General features: G+C 45.9%; 2 protein-coding genes across 2 annotated transcripts in view; one reads left to right on the top strand and one right to left on the bottom strand.

The window, feature by feature from the left end:
* The window catches only part of m1ap (meiosis 1 associated protein), a gene marked incomplete at both ends in the record, with an annotated part of 29,066 nt that extends 23,995 nt beyond the window's left edge, over positions 1-5,071 (top strand). Inside the window, 8 exons of the mRNA XM_080023186.1 lie at positions 1,235-1,408; positions 1,507-1,666; positions 1,931-1,971; positions 3,501-3,589; positions 3,825-3,879; positions 4,513-4,655; positions 4,810-4,820; positions 4,906-5,071. Of these exons, the coding sequence (XP_079879312.1) occupies positions 1,235-1,408; positions 1,507-1,666; positions 1,931-1,971; positions 3,501-3,589; positions 3,825-3,879; positions 4,513-4,655; positions 4,810-4,820; positions 4,906-5,071 (839 nt within the window). The remainder of the gene's footprint in view (positions 1-1,234; positions 1,409-1,506; positions 1,667-1,930; positions 1,972-3,500; positions 3,590-3,824; positions 3,880-4,512; positions 4,656-4,809; positions 4,821-4,905) is intronic.
* A 3,022-nt stretch (positions 5,072-8,093) lies between these two features.
* Positions 8,094-15,654, bottom strand: part of dok1b (docking protein 1b) — a gene marked incomplete at its 3' end in the record, with an annotated part of 22,418 nt that continues 14,857 nt past the window's right edge. The window contains 1 exon segment of the mRNA XM_080023185.1: positions 8,094-8,165. Coding sequence (XP_079879311.1) covers positions 8,094-8,165 — 72 coding nt within the window.

Genomic DNA, 15,654 nt, shown 5'->3' with positions numbered 1-15,654 from the left:
AAAACACAGGACTGGTAGTAGAGGATTTATACCGCTATTAAAAAAGAAAAACAACAGAAAGAGACCAAATATTCATCAGCTTCTCAGATGTCTCCGATGGAGAAACTGATTGTATTAATTTATGTCCTTCTGCCTCCAGATATAATGGGGAGTCTACCATTTAATTAAATTTGTAATTAGATTTGTAGCATTGGCTCCTTCTTTCTTTCTTTCTTTCTTGCTTGCTTTTCTTTCCCTGATGAACACACTCCATGAGAGCATAAGATAGTGAACTGTCAAAAGAAGGTGACTTTTCTCTTCCTCCGTAAGATGAAGCACTTCTTTCTAGCGGACTGAAGATCGAACAATGGATGGCAACCCCCAAAATAGTTTCCGCACCTATTTCTGTCCGGGTGACGTGCAGGAAAAAAAGTTTTAATGGGTCCGGAGATGAGCAATAATTTAATAGATGAAAAGTTAGTTCTCCGCGAGTCTGCCTGAGTAAGGGACTCCTTAGACATGAACATTTTTATCCCTTCTCCCTCCATCCTCCATCTAATTATCCCCTCCTCTCCCAATCCAGCCTCTCTCCCTCTTCCCTCTCTTCCCTACCTTCTCCTTCACCTTTAATTTCATTCCTTTATTTATCTCATGAAAGGATATTAACTATACAAGAAGCTGCGGTTGTAAAGCAGGGAGGGGGGTGTTGTTCTGTATGGTCCGTGTACATTCTGCAATAATGACAGGACATTAGGTCGTCTCCATCTCTATGATAAAGAAAACGGATGGGGGAGACAATATATGCCCATAATGCTCGTATCCGGGGACATGGTGGTGCAGACTGAGGCAGATGAAAAGCAGCACAAGAAAGAACTGGGATCATGAATACGTGGGGACCGATAGAGATGTTTACTTTAAAGCTATGAGATAAAACCCTCACACAGGCAATTACCGTTATCTAGCAGTCTGCGTCCTCAAGGCAGAGAACACAGCCTGCCTGTTTACAAGTAACTGTCTTCCCTCCCAGCGGCAAGGAACTCCTGTTTCTGAAGCTGAAAAGTTTGCTTGTACAGTAGACATTCGAGACTCGTTCGGCGCTCTCGCCTCAAAGCGCTCAGCGTCTGCCTGCCACACTTGAGGACAATGGCGGAACTTGGCTTCCATCTAGTGGAGAAAGAGGGAACACTGTGAACGATGCCTTCATCACTGGAAGCAAGACTCAAGAAATGACCCTGAAATAAAACTCTGCCTCCAGAGTCTCTGTTGCTCGGGACAGAGGTGGACCTGCAGAGGGTGGACAACAGCGTGGTAGCCATGGAGATGGTGCTGAAGGCCTGGCTCCACGGGCAGGGCGGCGACAGGGAGCACCTCCATCTCATCCTGCCCTGCAGCCTGGACACGCCGTCGCACAGCCAGAGACCGAGCCCAGGTACGACCATCTGTCTCGCCGGCTTCCCTCACCTGCTTCACAACATTCTAACCCTCCCCCTTTTTATCCCACTCTTTCTCCGCCTTAAACATTCACAGTGTGCGTCAAATGCGATGTTCAGGAATGTCTGCTGAGCCCCGCCCTACTCCCCCTGACTCCCACCCTGGGGGGGAACGCAGAGAGCGCCAGGGACTTCCTTCCCGCCTCCAACACTTCAGCCAATCAAAGCCCTGCGCCACAGAGACTAACAGCCGTCAAGTAAGAAGTCAGAGTAGGGCAAAAGACAGACGCTGTATGTGCGCATGTCGTGTGCTTGGCATTAGAAGGCGTGTCTGCTTGTATGTGTGCTTTAGGCCTTATCTGTAGTGTAGTGTTCTCCATCACAAGAGCCATGTCCATCCATCCATGAATGGCTCCTTTCTGTTTCCAGGAAGTTCTTGAATGTTCTCCGATGGAATATTCCAGTTTCGTCAAAGTCTGCTTTGTTCTCGTTGAATCTTCATCTCCCATATTCCTACGCAGAGTCAACGTGGCTCCATATTTTACAGCCCCAATGTACTCTTGTATGTCATTTCATGTGCAGCAGTTGGAAGTGTTGACAACTTGCTTCAAAGTTGAAGTGCCGCCACTTTTACTAATATTTCATCTCATTACAAGTCAAATTATCGGTTACAGAAATTACTTAAGTATGAGTAAAAAAAATGTATAAAATAATTCTAAAGTTACTTTAAAAACACCCTTGCCTCCTGTGGTGTGGGGATGGTGCGGTCTGAGCAGCCACACCTGTCCTGTGTCTAGGTAATTGGGGACCAGGATCAGGTTGGCTGCATACCTGTTGCTCGTTGGTTGGTCTCACGAGCAACAGGTAAAACAAAACCGCCTTTGTTATGACATGTGTCCATCTGCTCCTGGCGCTTGTTCCACCGAGCCCACTCTCGACAATAAGTGTTTTCTCAACGCCATCGTCTAGGTCTCTGTGCCCGAGGGCCCTGAAATTGCCACATCTCCATTGATATCAACATAGGGGGTACTGTTTGTTTCTAAATGTGTTTTGAAAAGTCAAATAATAATAACTGTGGGACTGGGTGTAAAAATGTTTCAAGAAACACGTTGGGATTTTGTTACCTTACCCCTGAAAGTAGCCTAAGTAGGATACTGTCCCTGAACGAACCAATCGTATTCCCTGAAAAAAGCAGGGGACAAGATATATGGGATGAACTAGTTTAAAAATGACAGCCCTTCGCACCTTTCGAGTGGAATAAATATTCACAAGATAAGCAAATCTTTCACATGCATATATGACATCACGGTGCAGAGTGGGCGACAGGAAGTGCCTGTACCTCCAGCAGAAGTTTGGATTGATGTCCCGACTGTGGCACACTGATGATGCCTACTGATTGGACTTTACTATGTGTGTGTGTGTGTGTGTGTGTGTGTGTGTGGGTTTGTTTTGCATACCATTGTTTAAAAAAAAGATTGCGCTCCGTGAGTTTTACATACCGATGAGTCATGACTTATGGCAGCAGCATTTCAACGAGACAGCGAGACAATGAAGCAGCCACAAAGTCACCTTGGCGGGAATGATGTCACTCCCTCTGTCTCACTCACTTTTTATTAGGCTTGGGCCGATTTACGATTAAATCGTCTTCCGGTGATCGACTCCACCTATCGGCGATCGACTCCATCTTTTTTTTTTTCCTTGTTTTGTTTTTTTTATCCGCCCATCTGAGAATTGAAACGGTTGTAAGTGCAGTTGGCCGTGTTCTGAAACTGGAGCGGAGAGGGAGAGTCTGGGAGAGGGGGATAAGAGGGAGGGCGAGAGGGAGCGGAGGCTCTCCTTCTCTCCGCTCAGAGCTGTCCAGTAACCACTGGTGATCGGGTCTCACTTCCCCTCCACGGGCCCTTACAGAGACTTTGAGGGGCAGGTGCTCAAAAAAGAGATAATTTATAATGGGCCTTTGCACATGCTCCCATTTTGATTGTGTGTGTGTGTGTGTGTGTGTGTGTGTGTGTGTATGTGTGTGTGTGTGTGTGTGTAGAGCTCTGCGTGTGGGTGGGGTGTGTGAGAGTGTGTTGTACGGCCTGCCTCTAGTTCTGCGTCCCACCACTTGCTGGAAGCTGGACTGGGAGGAGATTGAGAGCAACAACAACCTGTTCCACGCCCTCTGCTGCACACTGAGGGTAGGTGTGCGTGTGTGTGTGTGTGTGTGTGTGTGTGTGTGTGTGTGGATGAAAAAGCACAGGAGTACTGGATCGATCTAACCTTTGACTTTTTAAACTTTAAAAATCATAAATGTCCTGGTCCTTGTTTGTGGGCCAAACTGAAGTCAAACTGTAGCGCCACCTTACCTTCTTGTTTTCCTTTTTCACATTTCACTATGACTTTTCTCATCCCCAACTCTCCCCCCCCTTCCAGATTCGGGACGTTTTCCTACTGGTGCGATCGGATTTTCCTGCAGCCAGAATCCTAGGTGTGCGTGCGCGTGTGGGTGTGGGTGCGTGTGATTGAAAACAGCTCGCAATCTCATCAAAGTCTTTCTTTGAGAACATAATAAATAATAAATAATAATAAATCCAACACCATCCAGCTCTGACAGAGCATTAACCAAGCTTGACATTGTGGACTTGACACCCTCAAATAGATACAATTACAGGGTTCTTACCGGGTCCTTGAGGTCCTTGAAGTGCCTAAAGTACTGGAATACCTTGAAAATAACCCCTTTTGTGCCAAAGTACTTGAAAACTCCTTGGAAAATTTTGAAAAAAGTTTAAAGCCTGTGATATTCCCTCTGGCTTTGTTATTCAAAAAGCAAACATTGACAGAATCACTTCAAAGACTCAGCTCATGTCAGTGAAATAATAGTACACTTATAATAGTAGATGACAATGAGATGAATAAAATATATATAATATACAGTATATACTCATAAATAATAGACAATGACACTAAAATTATATTATATTTCAATTCATAAAGATCACATCGAACATTTGTTCATTTGTTTTGTGTGAAGTCCTTGAAAATGACAAAATAGTTCTTAAAGTACTTCCAAGTCCTGGAATTTCATTTTTTAAATGCCATAATGAACCCTGCCACCCTCCAGGCGTACTCTCCCACTACATCCTCCAGCCCTCGCCATCTCTCTCCCTCCTCATGAAGCCAGTGGTCTCCAGGGAGCTGCTGCTGCCCTGCTCAATGCCTGTCTCAAATCCAGACCCCCTGCCCGATGCCCTGCACACCATACAGGTCAGGGGACACAATCCAAAAAAAGCACGTTCCTGGACCAGTGCGGAAACCTCTCGGCACCCAGCTTCCATTTACGAGACGTTAGCACCGTTGGAGAATGCACTTTAACGACTGTTTTGATCTTCGTTTCACTCTTATCACCCTCACTAACTAGAGCATAGACAGGTATGGAAGTTGGGACTAAATCATATCGAACAATTTAAAACTCTCTCAATTTGGGTCTGTACGTATATCCCTCCATCCGTGTCAGACTGTGGGTCCTGTATAAGAAAAAGGTGGTGAAAGCCGGGTTATCCCTGTCGCCTCAGGGTTGTCTGGCCCAGCTGAACGTAGACCGCGTGTTCAACCCTCTGTCTCTGAGAAGTAACCTCTACCAGTATCTCAGGAGCAGGGGCCGCAAGTACCCGTACAGGTAGCTGCGTCTGTGTGTCTGTGTGTGTGTGTGTGTGTTTGTCGACGTCGACATTATTTTTTTTTTTTTCCTCTTTGTCTTTCGTTGTTGTCTTTCACAACTCTGCAAAGAACTTTGCTTCAAACCATTTCTTGTCTTTAAAGCCTGTGTGTGCCTTGTAAATGAACTCGACGTTTCTTGTCCGTCTGACATTCCAGATATGTAGACACCGTCTAGAAATTTTAGCCCTTAAAGTGTTGCTGTTGTTGCTGTCCTGTCGTTGTTCGCCCCTGTCGGACTCCGCGCACTCGAGTGACGACGCACGTCCGACGGCGTTTATGATTCCAGTTGCGAGCAGACGTTCAGAAGTTTACGACATCCGCCACCAGATGACGCCAAAGCCCCACACACGAGGCAGCCACTCCAGGTACACGCAACCGTTCTCTGTTCACGTCTTTGTGCTAACAGACAGAAGAGCACCGCTCCACCATCTCCAGCAATAACGTCCTCAGGGTTTTTTTTTTGATTTGCCCGTGTGTCTCATGTCCTAGAAGGTGCCGCGTTCAAATGAGAAAGTCCTTTCGGGCGACGGAGCCACCCGGGACAACAATGCTCCGGTTGTTGATTAAGTCGACGTGAGATTTAAGCCTCGGAGCGGATCGTCAATGAAGCAAGCAGATGGAACTGCAGTCATAAGGGCCTGGATCCACACGCTGCGTAGCTCAGCCTTTATGATGGCGTTGACCCAGAAAAGTTGCTCGGCAGCACAAAGGTCACGTTGTTCTTCCCTTTTAAATGGACATCATAAAGATAGGGCGGCCATGTCTCTGGGCGTGGATGGCGGAGGAGAGAGCGACAGCAACGCTAACAATAATGAAAAATATGATTATTAATTACGTTTATATTAATATAGTGAGATTTAAAATATCTCATTGTATCGTTTTCTTTTTTTTCCTCAACTTTAAGCTGTACATCGAACATACAGCATGAGGTCCTTCCCAGACACACACACACACACACACACACACACCTTTTACACAACAGGGCTGATTCGTCAGTTTTTCGGGGAAGTGATTCAGAATTTATAATTGGTGGGGTCAAAGAGTTAAAAGAGTTAAAGAGTAAAAATAGTTAAAAAAAAAAAATAAATAAAATAAAAGGTTATTTGGCATGATTCATGAAAAAAAAGGAAACTAAGCTGTGTTGCAAGATCAAAACTGCAAGACTGTACTAATTCATCAGTTCCAGCCAGAATAGAACCTCTGTGTTCATCAGAACAAGCTCAAGTTTCACACTGAAAGTAAGAAGTATCAGTAGTGATGAAAGGTTTAGCTCATTTTTCGACGTTGGGTTCTTGACAAGTCACTCGTGCGAGAGTAAAGAATCGCAACGTTTTCCGACTCTGCGCTCGTTGGCGCCGTTTGGTGTAGCGCATGGTTGAGCGAGGGAGGACTTCCGGGTGAACAATGAACGAGAGTCCAGAGGAGTCGGTCGGCCATCGAGTTGTGCATGGAATTCCCCCGAGAGTCATTTCATTCTTGAGAGAGAGCAGTCAATTCGGTCCCCAAAAAGGTTCTATATTGCCTGTACCACCTCCTGCCAGTTTGACCGATTGGCTGGACAGCTCCAAAATTGATGGAAATGGCCTGTCACCTGTTTTTTTAATACAGTGGTACCTCGACTTACGACTGTAATTCGTTCTGGAAGGACGGTCGTATGTTAAAACAGTCGTACGTCGAAGCAATTTTTCCCATATAAATTAATGGTAACTCATTTAATTTGTTCGGTGGACTTAAACATAATAAATTTACACTCAATTTTAACCTTTTCCACATGAAACCACACGGGAAGTTATAAACAATAAGTAAGCATTATGAAAAATAATAAATAACAGTAATTTAAATAGGGACCCTACCTTTTTTTGTGAGGACCAATGGCGTACTGGAGACGAAGAGGGTGGAGGAGGAGAGGAGGGGTTACTGCATAGAGGAGGAGGAGGTTGAAGCCCCCTCATTAACATTTTGCGATTTTCTTTTTTCTTTTCGATTTCTTATTTTCTTCCATCACATCTTCATTTGGCCTTTTTACACCACCTTTGAACCTCACTTTTATTTTAGGTCGCGTTCCATGGACACTTGCTTTTGCCTACACTTTTGAATGGCTTTAGAATATGCAACAACATTACCATTACACAAATTAAGTTGACGATTTACCACTTCTATATTTGGGTGATGTTTTCAAGCAAACTCCTGAAATTGAAATGACCGGAAGAAAATAAAACATGAAAACAAATATATACCGGGAGTTTAGGGAGGATTCACGACAGGTCCACTAGTTCTGGTATTATATTTTTAATTATTTCAGCATACAACTTGTCTTTGTTCGGTACAGAAATTGGCTTAAATACTCGACACACCCTTCTGTCCTTCCTCTCTTTAGGAATAACCAAAATGATCGTTTAATTATGCTAACAATTTTAATAATTTTTAATAATGCTCATTGTGTTTGGTTCCTTTTATACGTAGGTACTGTATATGTTTTTTTGTTTTTTTTATCGTCTAGATGCAGAGTTCAGTAAAAAGCCGAGTGGCCAGGGATATCTCCGATCCCTGTCATGCAATCTTTGAGTCTGTGCTTGTCTGGGTTATAAGTAAGGGAAAAAAAAAAAGTCAATTCTTGAATAAACGCCTTTACTTACTGAATAGAATGTGAACTGGTTTCCCGTTGAGTAGAAATCCCTCCACGCATAGGTCATTCCCAACTCCAACATTTATTGAGTTATCCTGGCATTATGAGCAAGCCTCTTTTATGTATTAGAGGAGTCAGGTTTGGGTTGTATATTACAGTCTGCTCTATTCAGAAACCACACGGAAATTCACTCTATTAAAAACGAGTGTTGCTACACCTCTCTTGCTTCCCCTCTTATAGGATGGATAAAATGTATTTTAATTGTATCTTTCATTTTTGACTATTTGTTTTCTACTTTTCATGTTCTGTACGGTTACTGTGTACTGTACTGCCAAAGTATTACGTGCGACTTCTCCCTTTCATTTGGCAATGACGTCGCCCCTCTTACGGTCACTGGATTGTGGAAGCTGTTTACATTGAGGGTCATCACCCTGTATTCCCGACATTGCGTTTTATCCACAGTTAACACAAGTAGGTGGGTTACATGTGACCAAACGAGAATGATTCAACTATTAAAAAACCTCAAATCATGACAAGATAAAGTAGAGCAACAGGTCAGAAAACTCAAATAGACCTCCATTTTGAAGTATGGAAACCACTTCTTAATGTGTGTGTGTGTGTGTCTAGTGATCCACCATCAATTCCTTCCCCATCTCTTTCTTCCCCCTCTCTCCCTCTATTCCCCTTTCCACTTTCCTCCCTCCCCCTCTCCTAATTCTCTCCTCTCTCCCCATCTCTCCCTCCCTCTCTTCCCCTCCCTCTTCCCTTCCCTCCCTCTCTTCCTTTTCTCTCCCTCCCTCCATCTCTCTAACCCCTTTCCCTCTCTCGCCTATCTTCGTTTGGTATTCTTTCCCCCACTCTCTCTCTCTCTCTCTCTCTCAAATGTTAAAATAAAGATGTTTTAAAAATTAAATCTCTCTCTCTCTCTCTCTCTCTCCCTCTCTCCCTCTCTCCCTCTCCTTTCCAGGGCTGCCAGGTGGGAGCCAACAGCGGGGTCAGGGCCAACAGCGGGGTCAGGGCCACCGCTGCCCCCCTCCAGTCCTCCTCCTCCACCTCCTCCTCCCTCTTCCTCTCCTCCTCCTCCTCCTCGGGGCCCCCGCCCGCCAAGGCCTCCCGCCCGGCTCTCGGCAGCGGCAGACGCCGGGCCCCGGCCCCGATCCCCACGACCCACTCTGCCCCCATGGAGGTGGAAGAGGAGGGTGATGGTGATGATGATGATGAAAGTGATGATTTTCTCACTGAGTAAAATGGTGGCGAGGAAACAACGAAGTGCATAGTGTGAGCCACACAACAAGCAACAGGCGGTCACCCACACACCCACACACACCCACACCCACACACACACACACACACACACACTCACACAGTTTAGTATCAAATTGGCTTGGAATCCCTCAGTGTGCAGTATGGGGTTTTTCATATCCTGACCTGTCACTTCAAAGGGTTCTTACAGTACAAAGCGCTCAGAATAGCTTAGTCAGTGCACCATGACACACACACACACACACACACACACACACACACACACACACACACACACACACACACACACACACACACACACAGCCAAAGACCATCAGCTAATCTGTCTCCATTGTAAAGTTTGTGAGTTATTAAAGTGGCTTTGTGGAGGAAGCAATCTCTTTCTCACAAAGACACACTACATGTGTAAACATGCATCCACACAATATTGCAAAATGTACACGCACAAACATAAATGCACTAGTACATTCGCCGCGATGCCGCACGGGTGACTCCCGCTTTCCCTGATGATAACCTCTAAACTCTATTCTAATTAGATCTGAGCATAGAGCACTTCTGTGCGGCTGTGTGTGTGTGTGTGTGTGTGTGTGTGTGTGTGTGTGTGTGTGTGTGAGCGTGCACACGCGTCAGATACAAAGAGTTTCTCTCTGTTTCCGTACATTGCTGAGCCAGCAACACTTTAAATACCCCCCAAACGCACGCACGCAGGCACACACACACACACACACACACACACACACACACACACACACACAGTTTAAAATGAACAATAGAAGCTGTAGAATGGAAATGGATTCTCTGGAAAATGGGATCAAAAAGTGGAGGAAGCAGTTTGACAATAGGACAGAGGGGGAAGGAAAAGAACAGGGGAAAATAAGTGCAATTTGGGTTGTGTGTGTGAAATTTACAAAGTTTATAAAGGAGGGCAGGAGAACAGAAACAAATGGAGGAGTCCAAGGATGATATGACGTGCACCCCAACACACACACATCCCATTTTTCCACTTTCACCCCATGTGTGAAAGAGCGGGTTCTGTGCTGATGGCCCAAATGTAACGCAAGGGTTCCAGACACAAGGGCTTCTTCTTCTCCCACAGCTCTCTCTCTCTCTCTCTCTCTCTCTCTCTGAGCTAGGAGCCCAATAGATGGACTAACGTGGGGATAGTCTTGTGTTTACAAAATGGGTGGAGTAAAGTTCATGAAGTCTTTTCTCAAAGTTTAAACTCAGAAGGCTAACCGCTAATTCCATTTGGTGTGTGTGTGTGTGTGTGTGTGTGTGTGTGTGTGTGTGTGTGTGCGTGCGTTTGCTTACATGGGTCAGAATGAGTTCACGCATAGACGCCGTTGGTCCGAGTTCAACGCGCACACACACACACATACCAAGTCGGTGTTTGGCGCTCCTCAGGAGAACACTGTCACTGTTTACACACACCCATCATTCCTTATTAATGTATGCACGGTCAAGGGATGTCGTCACACACACACACACACACACACACACACGCACGCACGCACGCACGCACGCACACAATACTTAATGAATTTCCCGCCATTCCGCCCCCTTGTCGAACTCTAGACCCTTCGGGTCGAGCCCACCAGCTATGACACCATGAGGCTTCCACACAAACACACACACACACACACACACACAGACACACACACACACACACAGACACTAACATAGTTTTGAACCTCAAAGTCTTTCTCTCTCTCTTTCCTTCCCCCATCCCTCCCTCCCTCCCTCCCTCTCCAGTTGTAGTTTCAAAGCTTTCAAGTGCGTACCGTTCAAAAAATACATGAAGTAAGTGTACTTTGACGAGTTTTGTGTCGCTTTTCCCGCAACGGTTAGAGTTGAACTTTCAGTGTTCAGTGGAAGGCAAAGCCTCGGTCTCACCAAGTATTCAGCACCGTGTGTGTGTGTGTATGTGTGTGGGAGGCGCCCAGTTGCGTGTGACGGCGGCGTGTTCCAACGGTGCGGCGTTGTCTCTGCAGAAAACGCCGTCTGCCGCAAAGCCAGAACCGGTTCGGGGCTGCGGCTTCCTGCTCGAGTGTGAATTTTCCATTTAACACTTCTCTGTCCCACATCCCACTCTCCTCCCCTCTAACTCTGACAAAGTAAATATCCCGCTCTTTTCGGGCTTCCTCTCTTGCACGTTCTCCTGCACATCACACACACTTGTTCCTGCGATTGTCCTTCCCTTTGGACGCGAGTTATGAACTACAATAGGACATCCGTACAAACGCGCTATGTATAGAAGAGCTGGCTGGCGTATGCGCCGCGTGCGAGTTTGAGGTTTTTTGTTTTGTTCATACGCGCTCGGATCGGCTCTACCTCCAGCGTTGCGCGAGAAAGAAGAAGTGGCTTCTTTGAGAGGAAGTGCAGTCAGAAAGCCGCACGGACCTTATGAGTGTCAAAACACCTGCGTTCAGCCGCTCATAAAGGAAGACAAAACGGACTGATCCTTGAAAAATACATGTTCATATACATGCATACATATTGTTTTCTTGTTCTATGTACACTATGCTGATATTATATATATATATATATATATATATATATATATATATATATATATATATATATATATATATATATATATATATAATCTCTTGGGGGTTTTCTATCCTACTTTGTACTTTTGCAGATTTTTTGGGAGTTTGCCCTCGCCACTGCAAGAGACAAATAAAGTTCTTAAATCTTGAAGATAGCTGTGAAGACTCATTCACAAAAAGGGCTCCAAAGCATAAGGAACGCTTGCAAGAGCGAATATCGAGGAAAGCCGATGTGAAACCCGCCGGCGGGTGGAAACCACCAGACGGTTTCAGACACATCCGTGGCAGGTGGCAGGTGGGAGCGTCTCGAGGGACACTCGTCCCAATTCACAAGGTTTGGTAAAAATAAAACAGCAGGTGTGAGACATAAATGTAAAAAGAAAGCCGAGGGCAGCAGTACACGGGGTCCAGGTGAGTTGGTGTGAGGTGAGGTTTCACAGAGTATTTGAGGCTTTTTTTTTTTTTTTTTTTTTTTTTTTTTTTAATTGTATTTTATTTTTTTTTAAGAGGAGAGTGGCTGACGTGCTCCAGCAGCACGTTCTGCTCACCGCTTCGTTGCTGACTTGGAAACTGTGGCTTCTATGAGGCATCTGGAACCCAAAAAACTAAGACTGAAATGATTTCATCACAGACACAATTAAAACATGCTCTTTGCACTGTGCAATTGCTTATGGTCATTGTCACGACTAACTACAATTCAGGAAGACTATACACTGACATTTCCTCCGTATAAGTTCTGAGGTTGATGTTATCGGGTTTTTTGTATTTCTTACAACTCACCCTGGTGCGTGTCGGATTGGATTATGTGACATTATCGGCGTTCTCAAGGCAAAACCTACCACGTGTTTATCTCTGCGCTTCTGCGTATGTACAGTCTGTCAGAGGTCGTGTCATCTAATCCTCTAGTTAAAGTCCAATCAAATAGGCAAGTGGGCGGATAAAATATCTGGGGTATTTACAAATGCCAGGTCTGATATCAAGCAGTGATAGTCTGCAGTGCTGCACTGCGCTGCGCACCGCTATCTTGCTCATGCACAAAGTGATTACACGTTACCAGTGACACAATGACACGCTTGTCTGTGACCAATCAGAAGTCTGCAGCGCTATCAGGCGACCGTTGCAGGGATGACGAACGGCAACATTTTTTGATAACTTCAACTACAAAACTGGACTGATTTTGGATCGTACTTGGACAACGGCGTGTTGGAGCTGCCCCGAATACGAATCGTATTGATTGTGTCCGTGGGTTTGTTGGTTCCATGACATCCATACACCAGTGACCAACAAAAACAATAAGGGCCTCTACCCCCTCCAGGAGTGGGACCTCTAAATATAAGAACATGAAATAAAAGTAATGAAACTAGCTGCAATTGCCGCGATTCTGTCGTTTTAAAAGAAACATTACGCCGCTGACGCTACTTTCAAGAGAACAGCCAAATTGCACAGCTATCATTGGAACATTTGTAAAAATCAAGTAACGAGGAGAGAAGGTAATGGAAAATAGCGAGCGTGACGAACCGCCAAGGCATGCTCTCCCTTCAGAACACGGAAAAAATACACATCTGTTGACACGATCATGGATGTTGACATGGCCAGCGATCGGCCAGAGGACATTCCTGCTCCCTATGAGACCAGGGCTGAGCGTGAAGGGAACCTGGCGTCGCGGTGATCCAGAGGCTGCCGTCACAGACCCAAGTCCGGATCGACCCATTGGATCAAAAGAAAAGGTAAGCTGCAGGAAGCGGAGCACTTCAGCTTCTGGGAGGTCGGGGCTCGAGTCAGGTTCGAGTCCTGATTTTTTTCTTCCCATCCAACTCCCGTTCCTTGAACTGAGGAGACGGCCAAAGCTCAGCGAGACTCGATGAGCCACCCGAGGAAAAAGACTTCCAAGTTTTCGTGCTCCGTATCGGCGTGAGCTTTTGAACGTCGGCAACACCAGGGTGTGTTTGAAAGCGCCCAGATGGCGATTGACACTGTGATACACTGTAAAACCTTTGTTGACCCTCGCTTTCCTGTGGGTGGTCAACATGGACGGAGACATAGAAGGGGAGAGGAAAAAGAGACTTCCGACAACTCGAAAAGATTTTGGAGTCCTTACTGTAAAAAGTTTGCTACTGGTTCATTCTCCAGACGGCTCGATTCCTCTGTCTGTTTCTCCCAGGACAGTCATTTTACTGCATTTAACCCCACCCGACCCAAATGTGCCATCCATGATCTCAAATGATCTCATTTTCAATATTTATCTTTAAACTTGTTTATGTTTCTAATGTTTTGGTGAAAAAAAAAAAAAAAAAAAAGCTCCATCCAGGCGCTTTTAAACCCGATGGCGGTATTGTGATCACCATCGTCATCGGATTGAAGGAACAGGCCTCGAACCGGCAGCGGTGAAGCGTGGCAGCCCAACCCGTCACGCCACAGAGCCCTGCTGATCCTGAGATGATCCTTCCCCTGCTCCACCCCGGTCTCCGGCACGTTTTAAGCGCGCATCGAAACACATATGGTCCGCCGTCTCCCAGCCGCAGAGCCTAACCGGGTGAGGTCGGATGGAAAAATCTGGACTCGAACCAGCCGCTGAGAGGCGGCGTCTGAACCAGCCACGCCAGCTTCTCTGAGATAATACCGACCGACACTGAAATAAGGTCGCTGTTACAGTCGAGATCATCGCCTCCCCTCTGGGAGCTCTAGATTGCTCCCGGACCATCTCCCCTTTCCACTGGTGAAAAGTACTTTTTTTCTTTTTCCCGTAGAACTTATGACAGGTAAGGAAAAGGATTTTCAGGGACTCCCCTCTACATTTAAGTATGACAGGTACAGTGCAGAACTGGCAGCAGGTAACCATAAAAAATATATATATGGGAATATACGTATAAATCAGACAAAATATGTATGTTCTTAATACCTAATAAAGTAAAACGTAAGACTATTTAATGACTTGTAAAGCCTAATATGCATAAAACAGAATTTAAGGAAGAAAGTAGCCGAGATGTAGCTTCCTGCACACTCATCCCCTCTGCACACAAACCCAACGGCAACTTCGTCAACACACAGTCACGTTGAATGCAAACAAGTTTGAATTCATTTATCACCCAAGATAGCAGCAGCACAGCTAGTCACACATAAGTGCTAAAGTGTTAACCGTCACACACGCACACTCCCCTACACACACACACACACACACACACACACACACACACACACACACACACACACAAAAGCTCATCTGCAGATGTGTGAGATGTGTCAAACCAGATGAGAGGGGAGAATGGAGGCGAGGCGGGGCCGGGGCATGAGAAGCATAACAAAAAAAAAAAAACAGCTTTCAGAGTTAGTTTATAGTCACTTCCTATATCATCACAACAGGCTGATCCGAGAGGGAACGTTTCGGTAACCACGGAAAAACGTTTTTCTTTCTTTTTTCTTTTGAACCTCCCCTTTTACTGAGCGCCGAAACGCAAGCGTTCCGCGATCGAACCAAAAACGAGAGCCACCCCGCTCCTCTCCCAAAACCCTGAGAAAGTGTTCCGTCGCAGTCACACTGTTCCGCCGCGGATAAAACGAAAAAAGAAAAAAAAACTGACATGGCCGTCCGTGCTTTTACCAAAAGAGAGAAACTCTCTGCAAATTGGCGCGGGCAAGCGGTAGACGTCGGCACGGAGAAAGCGCGGACGAATGGGTGTGGTGGAGTAGGAGCGGACGTGGGCTGCACCCGGAGGGGGCGTATCGTATCGTTTCGCCTTTGACACCTTCACTTCGGCTCAATTGGGCCCGAAACTTGGGACTCTGTGAAATGAAACAGGCCCGAGGGTTAAGCAGTCACGATAAGAGGAGAAACGCTTTTGCCGGTTTCCTACCAACACACACACACACACACACACACACACACACACACACACACACACACACACACACACACACACACACACACACGCACACACACACACACACACACACACACACACAGCGAGTGTGTAAACTGGTGCTTCTGGCCCACGGGGTTGACAGGGAGTTTAATGAGAAACGCAGATCCGTCTCATTCTCGCCGTTTTCCCTTCCATTTTCCACCCGCTCGCCCCTTCCGTGGCTGCGGAGGAACCGTGCCTTTCGG

The sequence above is a fragment of the Zeus faber genome, assembly GCF_960531495.2.
Source record: "Zeus faber genome assembly, chromosome: 22".
In the NCBI taxonomy this organism is placed as follows: Eukaryota; Metazoa; Chordata; class Actinopteri; order Zeiformes; family Zeidae; genus Zeus; species Zeus faber.
Note: the sequence above shows the minus strand (reverse complement) of the source record. Positions and strands in the feature narration are given on the sequence as shown.